Source organism: Doryrhamphus excisus, linkage group LG9, assembly GCF_037039965.1.
Source record: "Doryrhamphus excisus strain RoL-2023G ecotype Guam linkage group LG9, RoL_Dexc_Guam_v1.1, whole genome shotgun sequence".
Taxonomy (NCBI): domain Eukaryota; kingdom Metazoa; phylum Chordata; class Actinopteri; order Syngnathiformes; family Syngnathidae; genus Doryrhamphus; species Doryrhamphus excisus.
The window spans coordinates 19,786,842-19,805,497 of NC_136365.1; the positions used below are offsets into that span (position 1 = coordinate 19,786,842).

At 39.8% G+C, this 18,656-nt stretch overlaps 2 protein-coding genes across 3 annotated transcripts in view; one reads left to right on the forward strand and one right to left on the reverse strand.

The window, feature by feature from the left end:
* lcor (ligand dependent nuclear receptor corepressor) overlaps positions 1 to 15,976 on the reverse strand; it is a 62,416-nt gene extending 46,440 nt beyond the window's left edge. The window contains exon 1 of the mRNA XM_058046153.2: positions 15,704 to 15,976. Coding sequence (XP_057902136.2) covers positions 15,704 to 15,941 — 238 coding nt within the window. The 5' untranslated portion in view covers positions 15,942 to 15,976. The remainder of the gene's footprint in view (positions 1 to 15,703) is intronic.
* The window catches only part of LOC131100709 (MORN repeat-containing protein 4-like), a 68,393-nt gene that overhangs the window by 34,461 nt on the left and 15,276 nt on the right, over positions 1 to 18,656 (forward strand). The window contains exon 2 of one of the 2 annotated variants that reach the window (XM_058046163.2): positions 8,791 to 8,867. The gene's annotated coding sequence lies outside the window, so the exon portion shown is untranslated. Of the gene's footprint in view, positions 1 to 8,783; positions 8,868 to 18,656 lie in introns of both variants that reach the window. The other variant, XM_078793600.1, reaches the window with a different exon arrangement.

Sequence of the window (18,656 nt, forward strand, 5' to 3'; positions counted from 1 at the left end):
TTCAAAATGAGGCTGCACAGTGGTCGAGTGGTTAGCGCGCAGACCTCACAGCTAGAGGACCAGGGTTCAATTCCACCCTCATCGGGTACTCCGGTTTCCTCCCACATTCCAAAAACATGCTAGGTTAATTAGCGACTCCAAATTGTCCATAGGTATGAATGTGAGTGTGAATGGTTGTTTGACTTATCCAACCGAACATCTCGAGAAAAACTTCGCCATCATCATCATCGCCTTTAGCGTTTTTAATGTACAAAATGAGGCTGCGCAGTGGTTGAGTGGTCAGCGCGCAGACCTCACAGCTAGAGGACCAGGGTTCAATTCCACCCTCACCGGGTACTCCGGGTTCCTCCCACATTCCAAAAACATGCTAGGTTAATTAGCGACTCCAAATTGTCCATAGGTATGAATGTGAGTGTGAATGGTTGTTTGACTTATCCAACCGAACATCTCGAGAAAAACTTCGCCATCATCATCATCGCCTTTAAGGTTTTTATGTACAAAATGAGGCTGCACAGTGGTCGAGTGGTTAGCGCGCAGACCTCACAGGGTTCGATTCCACCCTCTCCGAGTACTCCGGTTTCCTCCCACATTCCAAAAACATGCTAGGTTAATTAGCGACTCCAAATTGTCCATAGGTATGAATGTGAGTGTGAATGGTTGTTTGACTTATCCAACCGAACATCTCGAGAAAAAACTTCGCCATCATCATCATCGCCTTTAGCGTTTTTAATGTACAAAATGAGGCTGCGCAGTGGTCGAGTGGTTAGCGCGCAGACCTCACAGGGTTCGATTCCACCCTCTCCGAGTACTCCGGTTTCCTCCCACATTCCAAAAACATGCTAGGTTAATTAGCGACTCCAAATTGTCCATCGGTATGAAAATGAGTGTGAATGGTTGTTTGACTTATCCAACTGAACATCTCGAGAAAAACTTCGCCATCATCATCATCGCCTTTAGCGTTTTTAATGTACAAAATGAGGCTGCACAGTGGTCGAGTGGTCAGCACGCAGACCTCACAGCTAGAGGATCAGGGTTCGATTCCACCCTCTCCGGGTACTCCGGTTTCCTCCCACATTCCAAAAACATGCTAGGTTAATTAGCGACTCCAAATTGTCCATAGGTATGAACGTGAGTGTGAATGGTTGTTTGACTTATCCAACCGAACATCTCGAGAAAAACTTCGCCATCATCATCGTTTTATTTCGTTTTATTTTGAATCTTAAGAACGCAGAGCGAGTCATTCAACTTCCTGTCTGCCGCGGCAGCCGCTTTCACGCCGTCATCGCAGTTGATATTTCAATCGTGCAGGTGACAGGATGGCGTGAAAAGGATCCACAGGGGAAGAAGAGGATGTCTCACTCTGTTGGGAGTTGCAGGAAATGTAAAAAAAAAAAGGCACACGAGCGTCCTCGCTAACGAGCTCTTTAAAGGTGTAATCAGATTACTCGCGGGATGAGCGTTGATGCGAGCGCCGACGCAAATGAACAAACCCGAAGAGCGTGTGCGTGTGTGTACCTCGAGTGAAGATATTCTCGAAAAAAAAAAAACCCTGTCAGCGTTAGTCTTGGTCTGCTTTGTCCTCAAAGGGATTTAGTGGAAAAGGCGGCAGCACTCAGTGACCACAAGGAGACCTTTGCTGGTTTTACACACAAATGGAGCAGAGCAAATGGGCCAGGAGGCCATTATGCTTGGGAGTTGAACAATGCTAACAACACAACCGAGCCTGGATGCTTCTACGGGACACACAAAATCACCGCAAAGCAGAAAGCACAACAACACAACGCCGATACGGGACAGACAATGCATTAAAAAGTCAAATAATTTCACAAACAATTTTGATTTGATAGATTTTTTTGCCAGGCTGCACGGTGGTCGAGTGGTTAGCGTCCCAAACTTTTGGACCAAAACTGTGGCGTATGATAACTGGGGTTTCACATAAGATTGCCTTTAGCGTTTTTTAATGTACAAAATGAGGCTGCACAGTGGTCGAGTGGTTAGAGCGCAGACCTCACAGCTAGAGGACCAGGGTTCAATTCCACCCACAGCCATCTCTGCGTGGAGTTTGCATGTTCTCCCCGTGCACGCGTGGGTTTTCTCCCACATTCTAAAAATATGCTAGGTTAATTAGCGACTCCAAATTGTCCATAGGTATGAATGTGAGTGTGAATGGTTGTTTGGCTAGGAGTTCAATCCCAAACTTTTGTACCAAAACTGGGGCGTATAATAACTGGGGTTTCACATTGGATTGCCTTTAGCGTTTTTAATGTACAAAATGGAGCTGCACAGTGGTCGAATGGTTAGCGCGCAGACCTCACAGCTAGGGGACCAGGGTTCAATTCCACCCTCGGCCATCTCTGTGTGGAGTTTGCATGTTCTCTCCGTGGGTTTTCTCCGGGTACTCCAGTTTCCTCCCACATTCCAAAAACATGCTACGTTAATTAGCGACTCCAAATTGTCCATAGGTATGAATGTGAGTGTGAATGGTTGTTTGTCTATACGTATGTGCCCTGTGATTGGTGGTCGAGTGGTTAGCGTCCCAAACTTTTGTACCAAAACTGTGGCGTATGATAACTGGGGTTTCACATAGGATTGCCTTTAGCGTTTTTATTGTACAAAATGGGGCTGCACAGTGGTTGAATGGTTAGCGTGCAGACCTCACAGCTAGAGGATCAGGGTTCAATTCCACCCTCTCTGGGTACTCCGGTTTCCTCCCACATTCCAAAAAAAACATGCTAGGTTAATTAGCGACTCCAAATTGTCCATAGGTATGAATGTGAGTGTGAATGGTTGTTTGTCTATATGTGCCCTGTGATTGGCTGGCCACCAGTCCAGGGTGTACCCCGTCTCTCGCCCGGAGAAGACAGCAGGGATAGGCTCCAGCACCCCCCGCGACTCTCATGAGGATAAGCGGTAGAAAATGAATGAATGAATGATTTTTTGCCGGGCTGCACGGTAGTCAAGTGGTTAGCGTGCCGATCTCACAGCTATGAGACCGGCGTTCAATCCAAAAAATTCTTAAATATTTTTTTTCATCCGGTTTCCTCCCAGTCCAGAAGGTGAATCGAGGGCGTTAGCGTCTTATTTTTGGATGCTCCGCTAAGTGCTTGTTCTATGTTTTTTTTAAGCCCGCAGAGAAGCCCCTCCCCCGCCTAGCGTCCATTGTTCTGTGAACGCTCATCACAGACGAGCACCTGATCTCTGGTAGAGACAAATTAAACGCCATGGCAACCGCTGCCACGCCACAGTCATGGTGCTAATGGAAATATATGGAGGCTGCCAATCAACAAATCAATGAACACATCCACCATTTAGGGCATTTAGTCAGGGTGCCGCCATGACGGTTTGGTATGTTTTATGTACAGTAATGAACCAAATGACAGCGATGACAGCGTTGTGGTTAATGCAAAACCAACATGCAAAGTTTGGACCCCCCCCCGCACCCCCCCCCCCCCCCCCCCCCCCCCCCCCGCTGACATGACAACGAATACTGTCCATCCAACAAGCGAGGCTCACGCCGACTCGGCCTCGCCTGCTCAGCTCTCTTACTGTCTCGTTAGCGCAGCAAGAGGTGCCTCTTAATAGTAATTAATTGTTCACGGACGTCCGGGTGACACTGGCTTTAATTTCATTAGGAGCTAATTCTCGCAGAGGCGGACTGGGGGTGGAGGGTGGATTGGGGGGGGCTTTGTTAGCATGCTTTGCGTTAATGTGAGACTTTGAGTGTGCTAAATCAATTGCAGATTATTGCAAGGGTATGCCTAAAGTGTGGAGATACTATATATACATATAATATAGACAACATCATATTTTGGGTGAACTTAAATTAAATATTATTTTAATAATAATATTTGTAACATTTAATCAATGAAAATATATGATTTACTTCAATGCAAATCATGTATTAGAAAAATACATTAAAGCAAATATATATTATATTATGTTTATATTATAATTTTTTAATAAAATTAAGAAAAAATAAAAAAAAAATTAAAACCCTTTTTTATGAATATATGCATTTTTTTGAATTATGATAGTTTATTATACTCAAATATATATTATATTATGTTTATATTATAATTTTTTAAATTCAATATTTTTAGCCCTTTTTAATAAGTATATGCATTTTTTAGAACTATTATTGTTTATTATAATCAAATATATATTATATTAGGTTTATATTATAATTTTTTTAATAAAAAATTTGTAATTTTTTTATTAAATATTTTTAGCCCTTTTTTATAAATATATGCATTTTTTAGAACTGTTATAGTTTTATAATCAAATATATATTATATTATGTTATATTATAATTTTGTTATTTACAAAATTGTAATTTTTTTAATTAAATATTTTTTAGCCCTTTTTTATAAATATATGCATAATATATGCATTTTTAAAACTATTATTGTTTATTATAATCAAATATATATTATATTATGTTTATATTATAATTTTTTTATTGCAAAATTGTAATTTCTTTAATTAAATATTTTTAGCCCTTTTTTATAAATATGTGCATTTTTTAGAACTATTATTGTTTATTATAATCAAATATATATTATATTAGGTTTATATTATATTTTTTTAATTACAAAATTTTAATTTCTTAAATTAAATATTTTTAGCCCTTTTTTATAAATATATGCATTTTTAGAACTATTATTGTAGCTGCTGTGAGAGCAATTAAAAAATTGCAATTAAAAAAATTGTCTGTTCTGACAATGACACGTGGTGCCTGTCTCCCCATACAATTACTGACCCCTAGTGGCCGACGTAGACTACTACATTCATAATTAGAATGCTACTTCTGCTTTGCATTTGTTTTTTAATAATTTCTTTAGTTCATTTAGCCATGCTAATGCTTGAAAATGCCTCTTAAAGCCGGGAATACGTATAATTAAGTATGTATTTGATGTCATTTATTAATGAATTACTTTTTTACTTACATATACTTACTTTTTTAATTACTTAGTTAGCCCTTTTTAATACATTTCAAGCAACAACATTTTGTTTTTTTTTGCTGTCTTACACAAAACCTCAGCTGCTTACCTGAAATTACTGCTTTTTTTTTTTTTACCGCTTTCCCTCAGTTGTGTTCCCATTGAGAGGCTCAGCCATGTGGAACAAGAACATCCACATAGCACGCATTCTTGGACAAATCCTCCCAAACGACACAATCCACTAAACGGCTGACCTTCGGCCTCTGAGCAAGGCAAAAAAATAAAAAATAAAAATAAAAACACACCTTGCGGCGCTCAAACACGACCAATCGACGTCCCAAACTGGTTCCTTGAAACACTCACTTTATGACAGTGATCAAAAGCTCTGGGGGGAAAAAAAATACTGCACAAATATGACCTTCCACACAAAAGAAGCCATTATTGAAGAAGGAATTCACAAAAAGGGAGGGCGGGCCCAAGCAAACATTCTATGTGTGTGTGTGTGTGTGTGTGTGTGTGTAGTCAAAATAGTGAGCTCACATGGTGTCTATATCCTTCCAAGTGTACCAAAAGGGTCACATAACTAGCCAAAGAAGGCAGACCCACACAATGGAGGGCTTACATAGATTTGGGGCAGAAGGAGTACACAATGTTCACATTTGAAGGGAAACTCCCTGCTGTCATTAATTTTATCTTGTACATTTTTATAATGTATTCATATACACATATATATATATATATATATATATACGTATATATGTTTATTATTTACTGGGACTGACTCGTCTCCACCCACCATGAATCTTAGAGATGATTCATAATGATTACTGGAAAAAAATACAAAATAACTAAAAAAAACAAAACAAAACAAGGTAAGCCCCACACAGCCAAAAGAGACCCAGATCTGAATCCGGGGGGGGGGGGGGGGGGGTAAGACGGTTAAAAATGTAAGACAACCAAAGCAAATGCATTCATTCATTCATTCGTTTTCAAAGATAACAGGTCTGTTTTCATGGATGACTAAGGAAGTAAAAATGTTTAAATTTTGAAAAAATACCAAAATTTTATCGATTAATTGTATAATATTTGTTACAGCATTCAAATTATTATATTATTTTTTTTGTTGTTTTTTTTTTTTTTTTTGGACGAGTGGTTAGCGCGCAGACCTCACAGCTAGGAGACCAGGGTTCAATTCCACCCTCGGGCCATCTCTGTGTGGAGTTTGCATGTTCTCCCCGCGCATGCGTGGGTTTTTTTCTCCGGGTACTCCGGTTTCCTCCCACATTCCAAAAAAAAAACATGCTAGGTTAATTAGCGACTCCAAATTGTCCATAGGTATGAATGTGAGTGTGAATGGTTGTTTGTCTATATGTGCCCTGTGATTGGCTGGACACCAGTCCAGGGTGTACCCCGCCAGCTGGGATAGGCTCCAGCACCCCCCGCGACCCTCATGAGGAAAAAGCGGTAGAAAATGAATGAATGAATGAATAAATGACTGGTCTCCACCCACCATGAATCTTAGGGATGATTCGTGATGATTACTGGAGAAAATACAAAATAACTAAAAAAACAAAACACACAGCCAAAAGAGACCCAGATCTGAATCTGGGAGGGTAAGACGGTTAAAAATGTAAGACAACCAAAGCAAATGCATTCAGGTCTGCTTTCATGGATGACTAAGGAAGTACAAATGTTTAAATTTTGCAAAAACCCAATTATTGGAATACCAAAATGTTGTCGATAAATTGTATAATATTTTTTTCAGCATTCAAATTATTATATTAGTTTTTTGTTTTTTTTTAGAATTTTACAATATGAATGCAGAAATATGATTAAAAAAAGGTTGAAATTACGAGAAAATATTACAATGTTACAAGAACAAAGTCAAATTAGGAGAAAAAAAGAAAGCTGAAAAAACATTTAGTTCATTTTCTACCACTTATCCTCACGAGGGTCGCGGAGGGTGCTGGAGCCTATCCCAGCTGTCTGGGTTCACCCTGGACTGGTGGCCAGCTAGCCAATCACAGGGCACATATAGACAAACAACCATTCACACTCACATTCATACCTATGGACAATTTGGAGTCGCTAATTAACCTAGCATGTTTTTGGAATGTGGGAGGAAACGGGAGTAGCATCGTTGTGGCATCGTTGTTTAGACATTTTGTCAAAAAATGCACTCCCTTGTCTGTTTTCTTTTTTCTTCTTTTCTATCCCCTCCTGCTCCGGTCTGACCACTCCAAATTTGCAAAACAACAAAACATCATTTATTCATGAATTCATTTTCTACCGCTTATCCTCACAAGGGTTGCGGGGGTGCTGGAGCCTATCCCAGCTGTCTTCGGGCGAGAGGCGGGGTACACCCTGGACTGGTGGCCAGCCAATCACAGGGCACATATAGACAAACAACCATTCACACTCACATTCATACCTATGGACAATTTGGAGTCGCCAATTAACCTAGCATGTTTTTGGAATGGGGGAGGAAACCGGAGTACCCGGGAAAAAAAAAACCACGCATGCACGGGGAGAACATGCAAACTCCACACAGGGTGGGATCGAACTCAGCTCGGTTGCTCAGTAATATCAAAAATTATCCAGCGCCATCTTTTCCTTCTTGTTTAGATTTTTTTGGAGATGCATTTCCCTTTTGTTGTGTTTTTGGCGTTTCCCCCTGACTTCCATCAACCCCCAAAGAGAGCAGTCACCTCCAGTTGGGGGGGAAGGGGAGGGGGTGGTATCCCGGTTGGCACCCCACCCCCGCTCCCCCCATATACACATACATTTATATCCACACACATGTCCATGCCAAGCAGAGAGTGTGTGCGTATGCATACGTAATGAAGCCTCAATGCAGAGATTTACAGTGTTGGACCGCCCCCCCCCCACGCCCGCCGACACATGCCCCGCCCAATTTTTTTATGGCAGGACACATTTTTGTAAAGACATGCAAAGAATGAAGCAGATGAGAGTGAGGCGGCCCAACTCTGGGGGCGTCCATCTGTGCATCGCTGGCTTACATCGGCAATGGGGGGTAAGTGAGTGGTGGGGGGGGGGGTCCTGTCGTGTTGCCAGGATGCACATTTAACGATGTGAAAACGCACACACAGATAATGATTTGGGAACAAAGCTTGCCTATGCCTCAATCCTACGAACATTTTTAGTCTTTTGAGTATTACTCTGAGAATGTAGTACATTGTCAGTACCCGGATGATGTAGTATGCCTTGATGGACACTTACCACCCTTGGTAAAGAGACACCAACTCGGCTACAAATTAGCATGTAAGCCAACAAAAAACCACAAAAGATCAAAAACATTCAGAGAGAAAAAGTTAGCATCATGCTAACGTGATAGCATGATTTTGTTTTATGCATCTGAAGCAACCAGTCCAGGGTGTACTCCACCTCTTACTCCAGCGAGGAGTAAGTACTCCACCTCTTACTCCAATAAATACACAAAAACACACCCACATTGTACCACTTCCCCAACATTCCGCAGATTGAATCCCAGAATTTACTGTTCCAACACGGAAAACTCGCAGAAATTGACATGATATTAATCGATGTTGTCATTGTGAGGACATAGAACGAGTATTTTGTACCGGACTGCCACTACAAACACTAACCAGCCTCCTTCCGAACTCAACATTTTAGCGAAAGTCAGCGGAACCTTTTCTTATGGAGCGTGAATTGAAGCTAGCATGCTAATTTGGTCGTGTGTACGACTCGGGCTGGATGGGTATATTTGTACTGCGTTGTGTTTTACTGCTTTATGTACCTCTTACGATGCCCGATAATTCAGAGTGACGCTTATTTTTACTTTTTTTTTTTTGTCTTGTCCAGCTTTAAGTCAAGGAAAAGTCTAAGCTACACTGGACCGGACCGGAGCAGGAGGGGATAGAAAAGAAGAAAAAGGAAAACAAATTGGTGAGTGTTTTCATAGGGCTCTAAGCACAGTTCCACTACATACTACACTGTACCAGACCAGAACTGTCTGAGTACGGAACCGGATCACCACTGAGTAGTTCGCCCAGAGCACCGCCGTCTTTTGTATGTGACGTTTATACGTTTCAGCTTTCCCCATTTAGCCGTCGGACATAATGTAGTCGTCTTTTTAATGCACAATTCACACAGAAGCCAAGGCGTGACGTTTTGTGTTAAACGGCTGTGTGTTTAATTCAGTGTTAGGAGACGGGAGGTGTTGAAGATATATTAACAAAAACACACACACACACACACACACACACACACAAAAATGATCTGCCAATCACAATCATACACACACACACACAATTATGTTTCAATGATGTAAAATGAAAACTAAACTCGCACAATCTTTAAAATGGCCTTCATCAGTGCCTATGGATGCCATGACTGGTGGCCAGCCAATCACAGGGCACATATAGACAAACAACCATTCACACTCACATTCATACCTATGGACAATTTGGAGTCGCTAATTAACCTAGCATGTTTTTGGAATGTGGGAGGAAACCAGAGTACGCGGAGAAAACCCACGCATGCACGGGGAGAACATGCAAACTCCACACAGAGATCACCGAGGCAGAAATTGAACTCTGGTCTCCTAGTTGTGAGGCCTGCGTGCTAACCACTCATCCGCCGTGCAGCTATATAGATCGTTATTATTATTATTATTCATTCATTTTCTACCGCTTATCCTCACGAGGGTCGCAGGGGTGCTGGAGCCTATCCCAGCTGTCTTCTTCGGGCGTGAGGCGGGGTACACCCTGGAATGGTGGCCAGCCAATCACAGGGCACATATAGACAAACAACCATTCACACTCACATTCATACCTATGGACAATTTGGAGTCGCTAATTAACCTAGCATGTTTTTGGAATGTGGGAGGAAACCGGAGTACCCGGAGAAAACCCACGCATGCACGGGGAGAACATACAAGGGTGGAATTGAACCCTGGTCTCCTAGCTGTGAGGTCTGCGCGCTAACCACTCGACCACCATGCAGCCCTAATTAGTTATTATACATAATAATTTATTTGCTCAAATACGTAGCATTACCTTTCCATATTCGTGATGCGTTGTGAGCATGGCGTGATAATCAAGTGTGTGGCGAAGCTAGGCACTAGCCTGCTATTAGCTAGCTGGTAAGGCGTGGCGAGGTGTCGCTACGCCAGTAAATTAGTTCTTCGGTGTAAACTTAATAATAACAATGTCGCTATAATTCTTGGTTAATTGTCTTTTTGGAGGTGTTTTCAGAAGACTTCGGTTCTTCTGGAGGACCTGGAAACGCAATGTGTGCTGGTCATGCTGGTCTGCTTGTCCTCAGACCAGCAGAGACCTGGTACCAGAATTAAAAACAGATCGTATGCTGGTTTATGTCGTTTTTTTCCAGCAGCGTTTCTTGGTCGTTGAACTTCCTGTTATTATTGTATTTGCACGAAAACACAACTAGTAGCTGGTCTACAGACTAGTAGCTGGTCTACAGACTAGTAGCTGGTCTACAGACTAGTAGCTGGTCTACAGACCAGCTGGTCTACACATGGTCGTCAACAATAAGAAATAAGCTAAGACAACACATCATCCGCAACACCACACAAGTCAACACGGAGGTCGAGAGTCGTTAGCCTCCTCGCAAGAAGAAGAAGATGCTTCAGTAGAGCGGCGCTCCACGTGATGCCGCACTTCCCCGCCGCCTCGCCGCTAATTAGCCCTCCAACAAACAAACATGTCAGACTTCAATCTGAACTGATAAACGCTCGCCCTTAAGAGCCTCTGCGCACGTCCGCAAAGTCGATGGGAGCAGCGTGCACGCGGATGACCGCACGGTTCACTGGACTGGATTTACGCTGTCGCTGGTTTTTGGATTTTTATTAGGATTCTGTGTCTATACAAACAACCTGCATGAGAGGAAATGAATCAAAATTTGGGTCCTTTTAAAGCAGGAAGTGTAATGAAGTCAACAACAGCAACACTGTTGAAGTGACTCCTATCACATCAGCGATGGAGGATCGCCAAATAGCGAGCTAGATTGTGTTTCCGTACAGCCGATTTATGAGCAGCAACCATGATAGGTTCTAGACACTTCTAGAGAGTGGCTGACAGCAGCTCCTGTGCGAATATTCAGTACAATTGAATGCATCACATAATCAGTTCACAGTTCCACATGTCCAAAAGGAGTAGGAAGAAGCAAAGCTTATTAAATCCTACCCCTCCATCTGGTACTTTTACAATCATTAACTGTTACATTTGTTCACTTCCTGCTTTCCTGATATAATTTTTGTTTTTAAAAATTTGTAAATTTAAAAAAAAATAAAAAATTTAAAGATTTTCAAGTTTTTTGTTTTTAATTTTAAAGTTTTTAAATTAAGTTTTTTTAAATTAATAAAAATAATATATATATATATTTTTTGTCACGTACCGAAGTACAAGGTGATATGACATATGACATATTGGGTACCATAGTACCCATTGTTATATTGGATAACACAAGTGTGAAGGTGACTATAGGGGTGTTATTTTATATCAACAAGGCTCTAATAATGGTAAAACTTGTGGTCCAAAACAGGTTTTCTATGCTGACTCAGAAAATACTGAATCCAAATTTGCGCAAAAATTTATGTTTTTATCGCAGTCGGATCTGGAATTAATTAACCGCGATAAAACAAGGAAGACTGTATTTCCCAAAAGTTGGGCATGATTCCGAATTGCACGACCTAACCGCCAATAAACAACAGAAGAAGAAAAACACCACGAAGAACGCAGTCTTACAACTTTCCAATTGAGCGGGTACAAGATACCTCAATCGGATTGGAGAAAGGAATATTCCACCACTGGGAATCCGATTATATATTCATTCGGATTGGCACTTTTCTTTGGGAATGAGGTGTATACAAAGGTTACATTCTTTCCGTTTCAGCAAATAACCCGAATGGAATTGGAACATTTGGGTCCATGTAAACGTGGCTAGTGTCCTTTTGTTTATGTCTAAAGTGGATCAAATTCACAATAGTGCTTCTTGGAGAGACACACACTGTCGGAGATGAACACACCTCATTAGCATTAAAGCTACTGACACACAAAAGAACGTAACGCCTTGCAAGGTTTACTAACTCGCATCAAAATGAACGTACAGTACATGATTTGGGGAATTAAATTGGTGCAAAATACTTTCATATGCAAATATATCATGAAAGCAGTAGTTGTGTTAGAATATTCCAGGAAAAAGCGCTGAGGTGAAGTAAAAAAAGATGTCATGTTGACATGTCCGACAGAAACATGGAGGAAACCATCCTCTTCTTTCTTCCTCACCCTCATCATGAGCAGCGTCCATTGCTAAAAAGCAGCATGGAAGCAGGCGGCCGCCCTCATTAGAGCGCTAAGTAGGTGACAGGTCAACGCACAACATCTGGACACTGGAGATGCGTCCAAAAGTGCCGCAAAACACTCAGTCCTCCGCCGCCGCTGCCACCGCCACCGCCGCCGCAACGTTTGGTAAAAGGCGGATTAGGGAGGCGAGGTGGAGAGATCAGAGGCGGAGTGGATGATAATCTTGACATAATATCGAGCTCGCTGGATGTAACCAGATTAAACGTCAGCTAATGAAATACGCCAGAAATGGAGGCCTCAGGGGTCGGGAGCGGCGGGGGAAGGGGGTCGGAGTATTCCAAAATAAAAGCGCAGCGCCCGTTCCTGCAGACAAAAGAGTTTTTGGGTTTTTTTTTTTATGACGGTTGGATGCTCCGTTTGAATGCCATTAATCAGGAATGATGTGACAGATGCCGGTAATGCTGCCTGTGTGAAAGGGAATTCTGTCATCCCAAGACATGAGAATAAAATAAAAGGCTTTTCCCGCCCTGTTGTGTAAAAAGTTGCCAAATTTCATATTTAATTAGCCATAAAACAAAGAAAACAAAACTGCTTTCATGGTTCTAACATATGATTCTCCAGTAAATAGAACTTCTCATAATATTCCCATTTTCACAATCGACAAGAACTCTTTGTTTTTACTGACGTTCTGACGTTCCTTATTATATTCATACTTTGCTGTTGTAAAATTAGGAGTTTTTCCTTTAAATTCACATTTTTTCTCATAATAATTTGACTTTCATTTTTAAAATTTCTATAATTTATTTTCAAATTATCACACGAGTCTGATGTTTTGTTTTTTTTTCGGAAAGTTGCAGTATTTTCCTCATAAAAATCATGACTTTTCCTGGCAAAAGTGTAGCTATTTTTCCAAAAATTAACTCCAACTTTCATTTTGTACAATTATAATTTATTTCTCATTAAATTATAGGACTTTTTAAGCTTTTTTTTTTTATAAATGTTTTTTCATCTGGTTTCCTCCCACATTCCAAAATAAACATGCTAGGTTAATTAGCGACTCCAAATTGTCCATAGGTATGAATGTGAGTGTGAATGGTTGTTTGTCTATATGTGCCCTGTGATTGGCTGGCCACCAGTCCAGGGTGTACCCCTGCCTTTCTCGCCCGAAGACAGCTGGGGTAGGCTCCAGCACTTTTGTAAGGATAAGCGGTAGAAAATGCTTTCTATTTTTCTCCTCTTCTGACTTACATTGTAATATTTTCTCATAATTGCAACATTTCTTCTCATATTTCCGCATTCATATTGTAAAATTCTAAAAAAACAAAAAAATTATATAATAATTTGAATGCTGAAACTAATATTATCTAATTAATCGACAACATTTTGTTATTACAATAATTGTTTTCTTCAAAATGTAAATATTTGTACTTCCCTAGTCATCCATGAAAGCAGACCTGTTATCTTTGTGTTTTGGCAAAACAAAATATTCGCACACGTCAGCTTTGACTTTGGAAAACAGTGATGACCATTTTTGTCTCTTCTCTAGTCCGTTGCTTGTCATCGACGACAGAAATAGTCATAAGCCGCAACCCTAAATAAGTTTATTTTTAGTAAAGTACGACAAACGATGCAGCAGATTCCATTATTAATCACGTTATGCAGTATTTTTTTACTTTCTTGTATTCATAATTCCAGCTTGGAACATGTTCCCCAACTCTACTGAACAACGGCATCACACCGCTTTTATCTTATCCACTACTTCACCGGGAAAGGCTGAGACTTGAGGGTTTCCAAGCTCCGCTTTCTCCTTGGGTACTATTATATGCACTGCATTTGTTTACCAAAGCGGACAAACACTTCCTGTCACTCGCTTAATATGTATCATGTGGGAAATAGCAAATGTTCCATACTGGAAAATTCAAACATATGTACCATTACTCTCAATCGGTGAATATTCTGACCAAAACGCACAACGATGAGCCAATTCAAGAAACAATACAAGCAGTTGATGTTTGCTAAATACAAGGATGAAGAGTCTTGAACCAGTCATGATGTGCTATATATATCACTATATTGACACTTACTATGGTACCCATTATGTTATTGGATGCTCATATCACCTCCTACTTTGGTACGTGAAATTTAATTTAATTTAATTTAATTTAATTTAATTTAATTTAATTTAATTTAATTTAATTTAATTTAATTTAATTTAATTTAATTTAATTTAATTTAATTATAAAATAAAGTTAAAAAAATGTAATCAATGTAATTTAATAAAAAAAACTTAAACTGTATTAAACTGTATTATGGAAAGCAGGAAGTGAACAAATGTAACAGTTCGGTACGTGACAAAAAAACATGTAATGAATAAATGAAACTTAAAAAAAGCAAAATTCATAAAATAAATTAAAAAAACTTAACTATATTAGGAAAGCAGGAAGTGAACAAATGTAACAGTTCGGTACGTGACAAAAAAACATGTAATGAATAAATGAAACTAAAAAAAAGCAAAATTCATAAAATAAATTTTAAAAACTAAACTATATTAGGAAAGCAGGAAGTGAACAAATGTAACAGTTACTGATTGTAAAAGTACCAGATGGAGGGGTAGGATTTAATAAGCTTTGCTTCTTCCTACTCCTTTTGGACATGTGGAACTGTGAACTGATTATGTGATGCATTCAATTGTAATCTGATGCATGTTCAAATGAAATAAAACCATTACCATTACCATTACCAAAAAGCACAACAGTTTAGCCGGAAAAGGCGGTAAACAGCCACACGGGAAAAAGCCAGTTTTAAAAGTCCATCATCACAACATCACATCATTCACAACAAGGACCTCCTTCGCCATCCCAAAACATCAACAATGTACAGAAGCCCCTCCCCTTTTATTAAAACACTGAATGATCTCTGATAATTTCTCCCCAATGCAGCAATGCGCACTCCCAAAAGATCATTTCCATAGGAGGAAGAGGAGGAGGAATAGAAGGGGTGGAGGGAGGGGGGGATCATGTTTGGAAATCGGCCGCGCGCACCTCCCCCTTCCCCCTCCCTCCACCACCAAAAAAGCCTGGCCGGCGACGCGCACTCGGGCACGGCTGCTCTGATTGGCTGAAGCGCGGCTCCCGGAGACCACGTGACGCCCGCTGCTTACAATAAATAAACATGTCATGAATTTTAACGTATTTACATTTAGTAAAAAAAACCGTAATGCACTTTTTTATCATTTTTTCACAACAAGCGAACCACAAATGCGAGACACGCAAAAAAAAACCAACACACTTATCGAGAATTACTGGATGTGTCCCGGCCGGAGGCCAACAGCAACATATATAGGAAAATGACAGCTCCACGGAAGGACGGAGGATGGATTTTTTTCCCAGCTGGTGCACAGCTTCCATTCCACACACACACGCTCACGCACACACGCACAATTCCAAGCGAGCTTACCTACACAGTGAATGAGTTTGTGCCTCCAGGAGTCAAGTTCCTGCCGAAAGCCGCGCCTCTCTATCGTGCATTGCTGCCGTTTGCACAGACTCGCCATTTTCTGTCGGCCCCTCCCGTGGGCGCGCACATACTGCTGGGTGCTTCCCCGCGCGCGCGTCACCCGTGCTGCTGCTTGCTTGCTTTTTTTTTTTTTTATTGTAAGGGTGGAGTGGGATATGAGGGGACGGGACTGCAGCATCCCCCTTTCTATAGCTCTCTCTCTCTCTCTCGTCCCACCCACCCCTCTTCCTCACCCCCCCCCCCTTGCATCTCTCTACTCCCATTGGTCGTCCTCAGGGATGTTTGTCTCTCTTTTTTTTTTTTTTTTTTTTTAATGTTGTGTGTGTGCAGCACATGGCGGCGTGCACCAAATGTGGCCTGGCTTAGAGGGCCCAATGTGTGTCAAAGGGCGAGGGTGCAGGGAGGGGTGGGGATTTAAACATGCACATAAAGACAACGCATTGTTCACATGCACACGCACAGGATGTAAATAAGCTGTAGTTTGCATACAAAGAGGTTTTGTTTTGGATGTTTTTATGTGGATTTTGATGGCGATTCCGCAATGTCCGAATAATCCCGGCAAGGAGCCTTTCGAACCGTGCTTCCCGAACATTACTGTACCGATCCATATGTCCGTACTATCGTACATCAATGCAAAAAAAAAAAAATCAATTGCACAGTTATTAATATTCTTTTCATCTAGCCATATATGCAAATGATGGAGTTGGATAAATTCAATTTTTACTGGGTTGGAAGCTGTTTCATTCATGTTGCTGTGTTCTTAATGCGCAGTATGTTGATCTATTTTATTCCGTGTTTATTCAATTTCAGATTTGAAAAGTTTGGGAAACACACAACAATAGTAGAGCTAGCATTGTCATAATGGTAATGGTATTATTTCATTTGAACACGCATCAGATTACAATTGAATGCATCCCATAATCAGTTCACAGTTCCACATGTCCAAAAGAAGTAGGAAGAAGCACAGCTTATTAAATCCTACCCCTCCATCTGGTACTTTTACAATCAGTAACTGTTACATTTGTTCACTTCCTGCTTTCCTAATATAATTTAAGTTTTTTTATTTTTATTTTTTAAATTAAATATTCTATATATTTATGTATTTATTTAGTATTTTATTTTATTTTATTTTATTTTATTTTATTTTATTTTATTTTATTTTATTTTATTTTATTTTATTTTATTTTATTTTATTTTATTTTATTTTATTTTATTTTATTTTTGGCCACATACTGAGAACCCCTACCCATTCTTCACAGAGACTTGAGTCGCCAATGCATCCCTCTTCAAAGATTTTAGTTTTATTGTATTGTATTGTGGCTAATATGCCAATGGTAATGGTTTTATTTCATTCGAACATGCATCAGATTACAATTGAATGCATCCCATAATCAGTTCACAGTTCCACATGTCCAAAAGGAGTAGGAAGAAGCAAAGCTTATTAAATCCTACCCCTCCATCTGGTACTTTTACAATCAGTAACTGTTACATTTGTTCACTTGCTGTTTTCCTAATATAGTTTAGTTTTTTTAATTTATTTTATGAATTTTGCTTTTTTTTAGTTTTATTTATTCATTATTTTTTTTGTCACGTACCAAACTGTTACATTTGTTCACTTCCTGCTTTCCATAATACAGTTTAAGGTTTTTTTTTTGTCTTTTTTTGGGGGGGGGTATTTTTTTTAAAAAATAATGTGCCTTGTACCGAAGTACGAGGTGATATGACCATACAATGACATAATGGGTACCATTTGTTCACTTTCTGCTTTCCTAATATAATTTAATTTTTTATATATTTATGTATTTATTTATTTAGTATTTATTTTGTATATTTATTTATTGATTTTAATTTTGGGTCACGTACCAAAGTACGAGGTGATATGAGCATCCAATGACATAATGGGTACCATAGTAAGTGTCAATATAGTGATATATATAGCACATCATGACTGGTTCAAGACTCTTCATCCTTGTATTTAGCAAACATCAACTGCTTGTATTGTTTCTTGAATTGGCTCATCGTTGTGCATTGTTTGAGGTCCTTACTCAATCCATTCCATAGTTTGATTCCACATACTGAAATGCTATGGCTTTTTAACGTAGTCCTAGCATATAAGTGTTTCAAATGTACTTCTTCCCTGAGATCATATTTCTCCTCTCTTGTAGAGAAGTATTGGATGACATTTTTAGCTAATTGGTTATTTTTTAGCCTTATGCATTATTTTAGCTGTTTGAAGATGAACTATATCAGCAAGTTGAAGTATTTGTGATTTTATAAATAAGGATTTTAGAAGTAGGTATTTGACACTTTCCCGATCCAAAAGCAGACACTATCAGGTACCATTTTTAGTTGACATGCTATCCAAAGGGGGGTATTTTCTGCGTATTATAAAAAGGAAGTATTAATAACAATATTATTAAATATCACACTTGCGTTGTTAGTGACTGTTTTGTTCAGATAGCTTAGCATAAATATGGGCCCAGATTGGATTGCTTTTAGCATTTTTAATCCCCATTCTTCAATTTTTCTGGATGTGGCCGTTGACCTTGACCTTGACCATCGCCTTCGTGCTACTTTATGTCATGACATAAACCCGTACTGCACAACGCTCCTTGCTTGAGCACGCTAATGTTAGCGTTCCTTGTTGTTGTCTGTTCTCCTACTACCCACAGTCTCCCTTCTGTGGCCAGCAGCAGGAAATTCGCTTTTTATTAATTTTCCATTTCATTTTTCTCTGCCAGAGAATATGACATCCACGCTAATGTCGTCATTTAGCCAATTAAAGTATTACTAACTTCTTTAACGGATTAAGCATCCCTTTTGTTAATGGCTTAATGTGGCTATAATCACATTAAATTCAAACTCACCATCACTTGTTTCTTTAGTGTTTCTT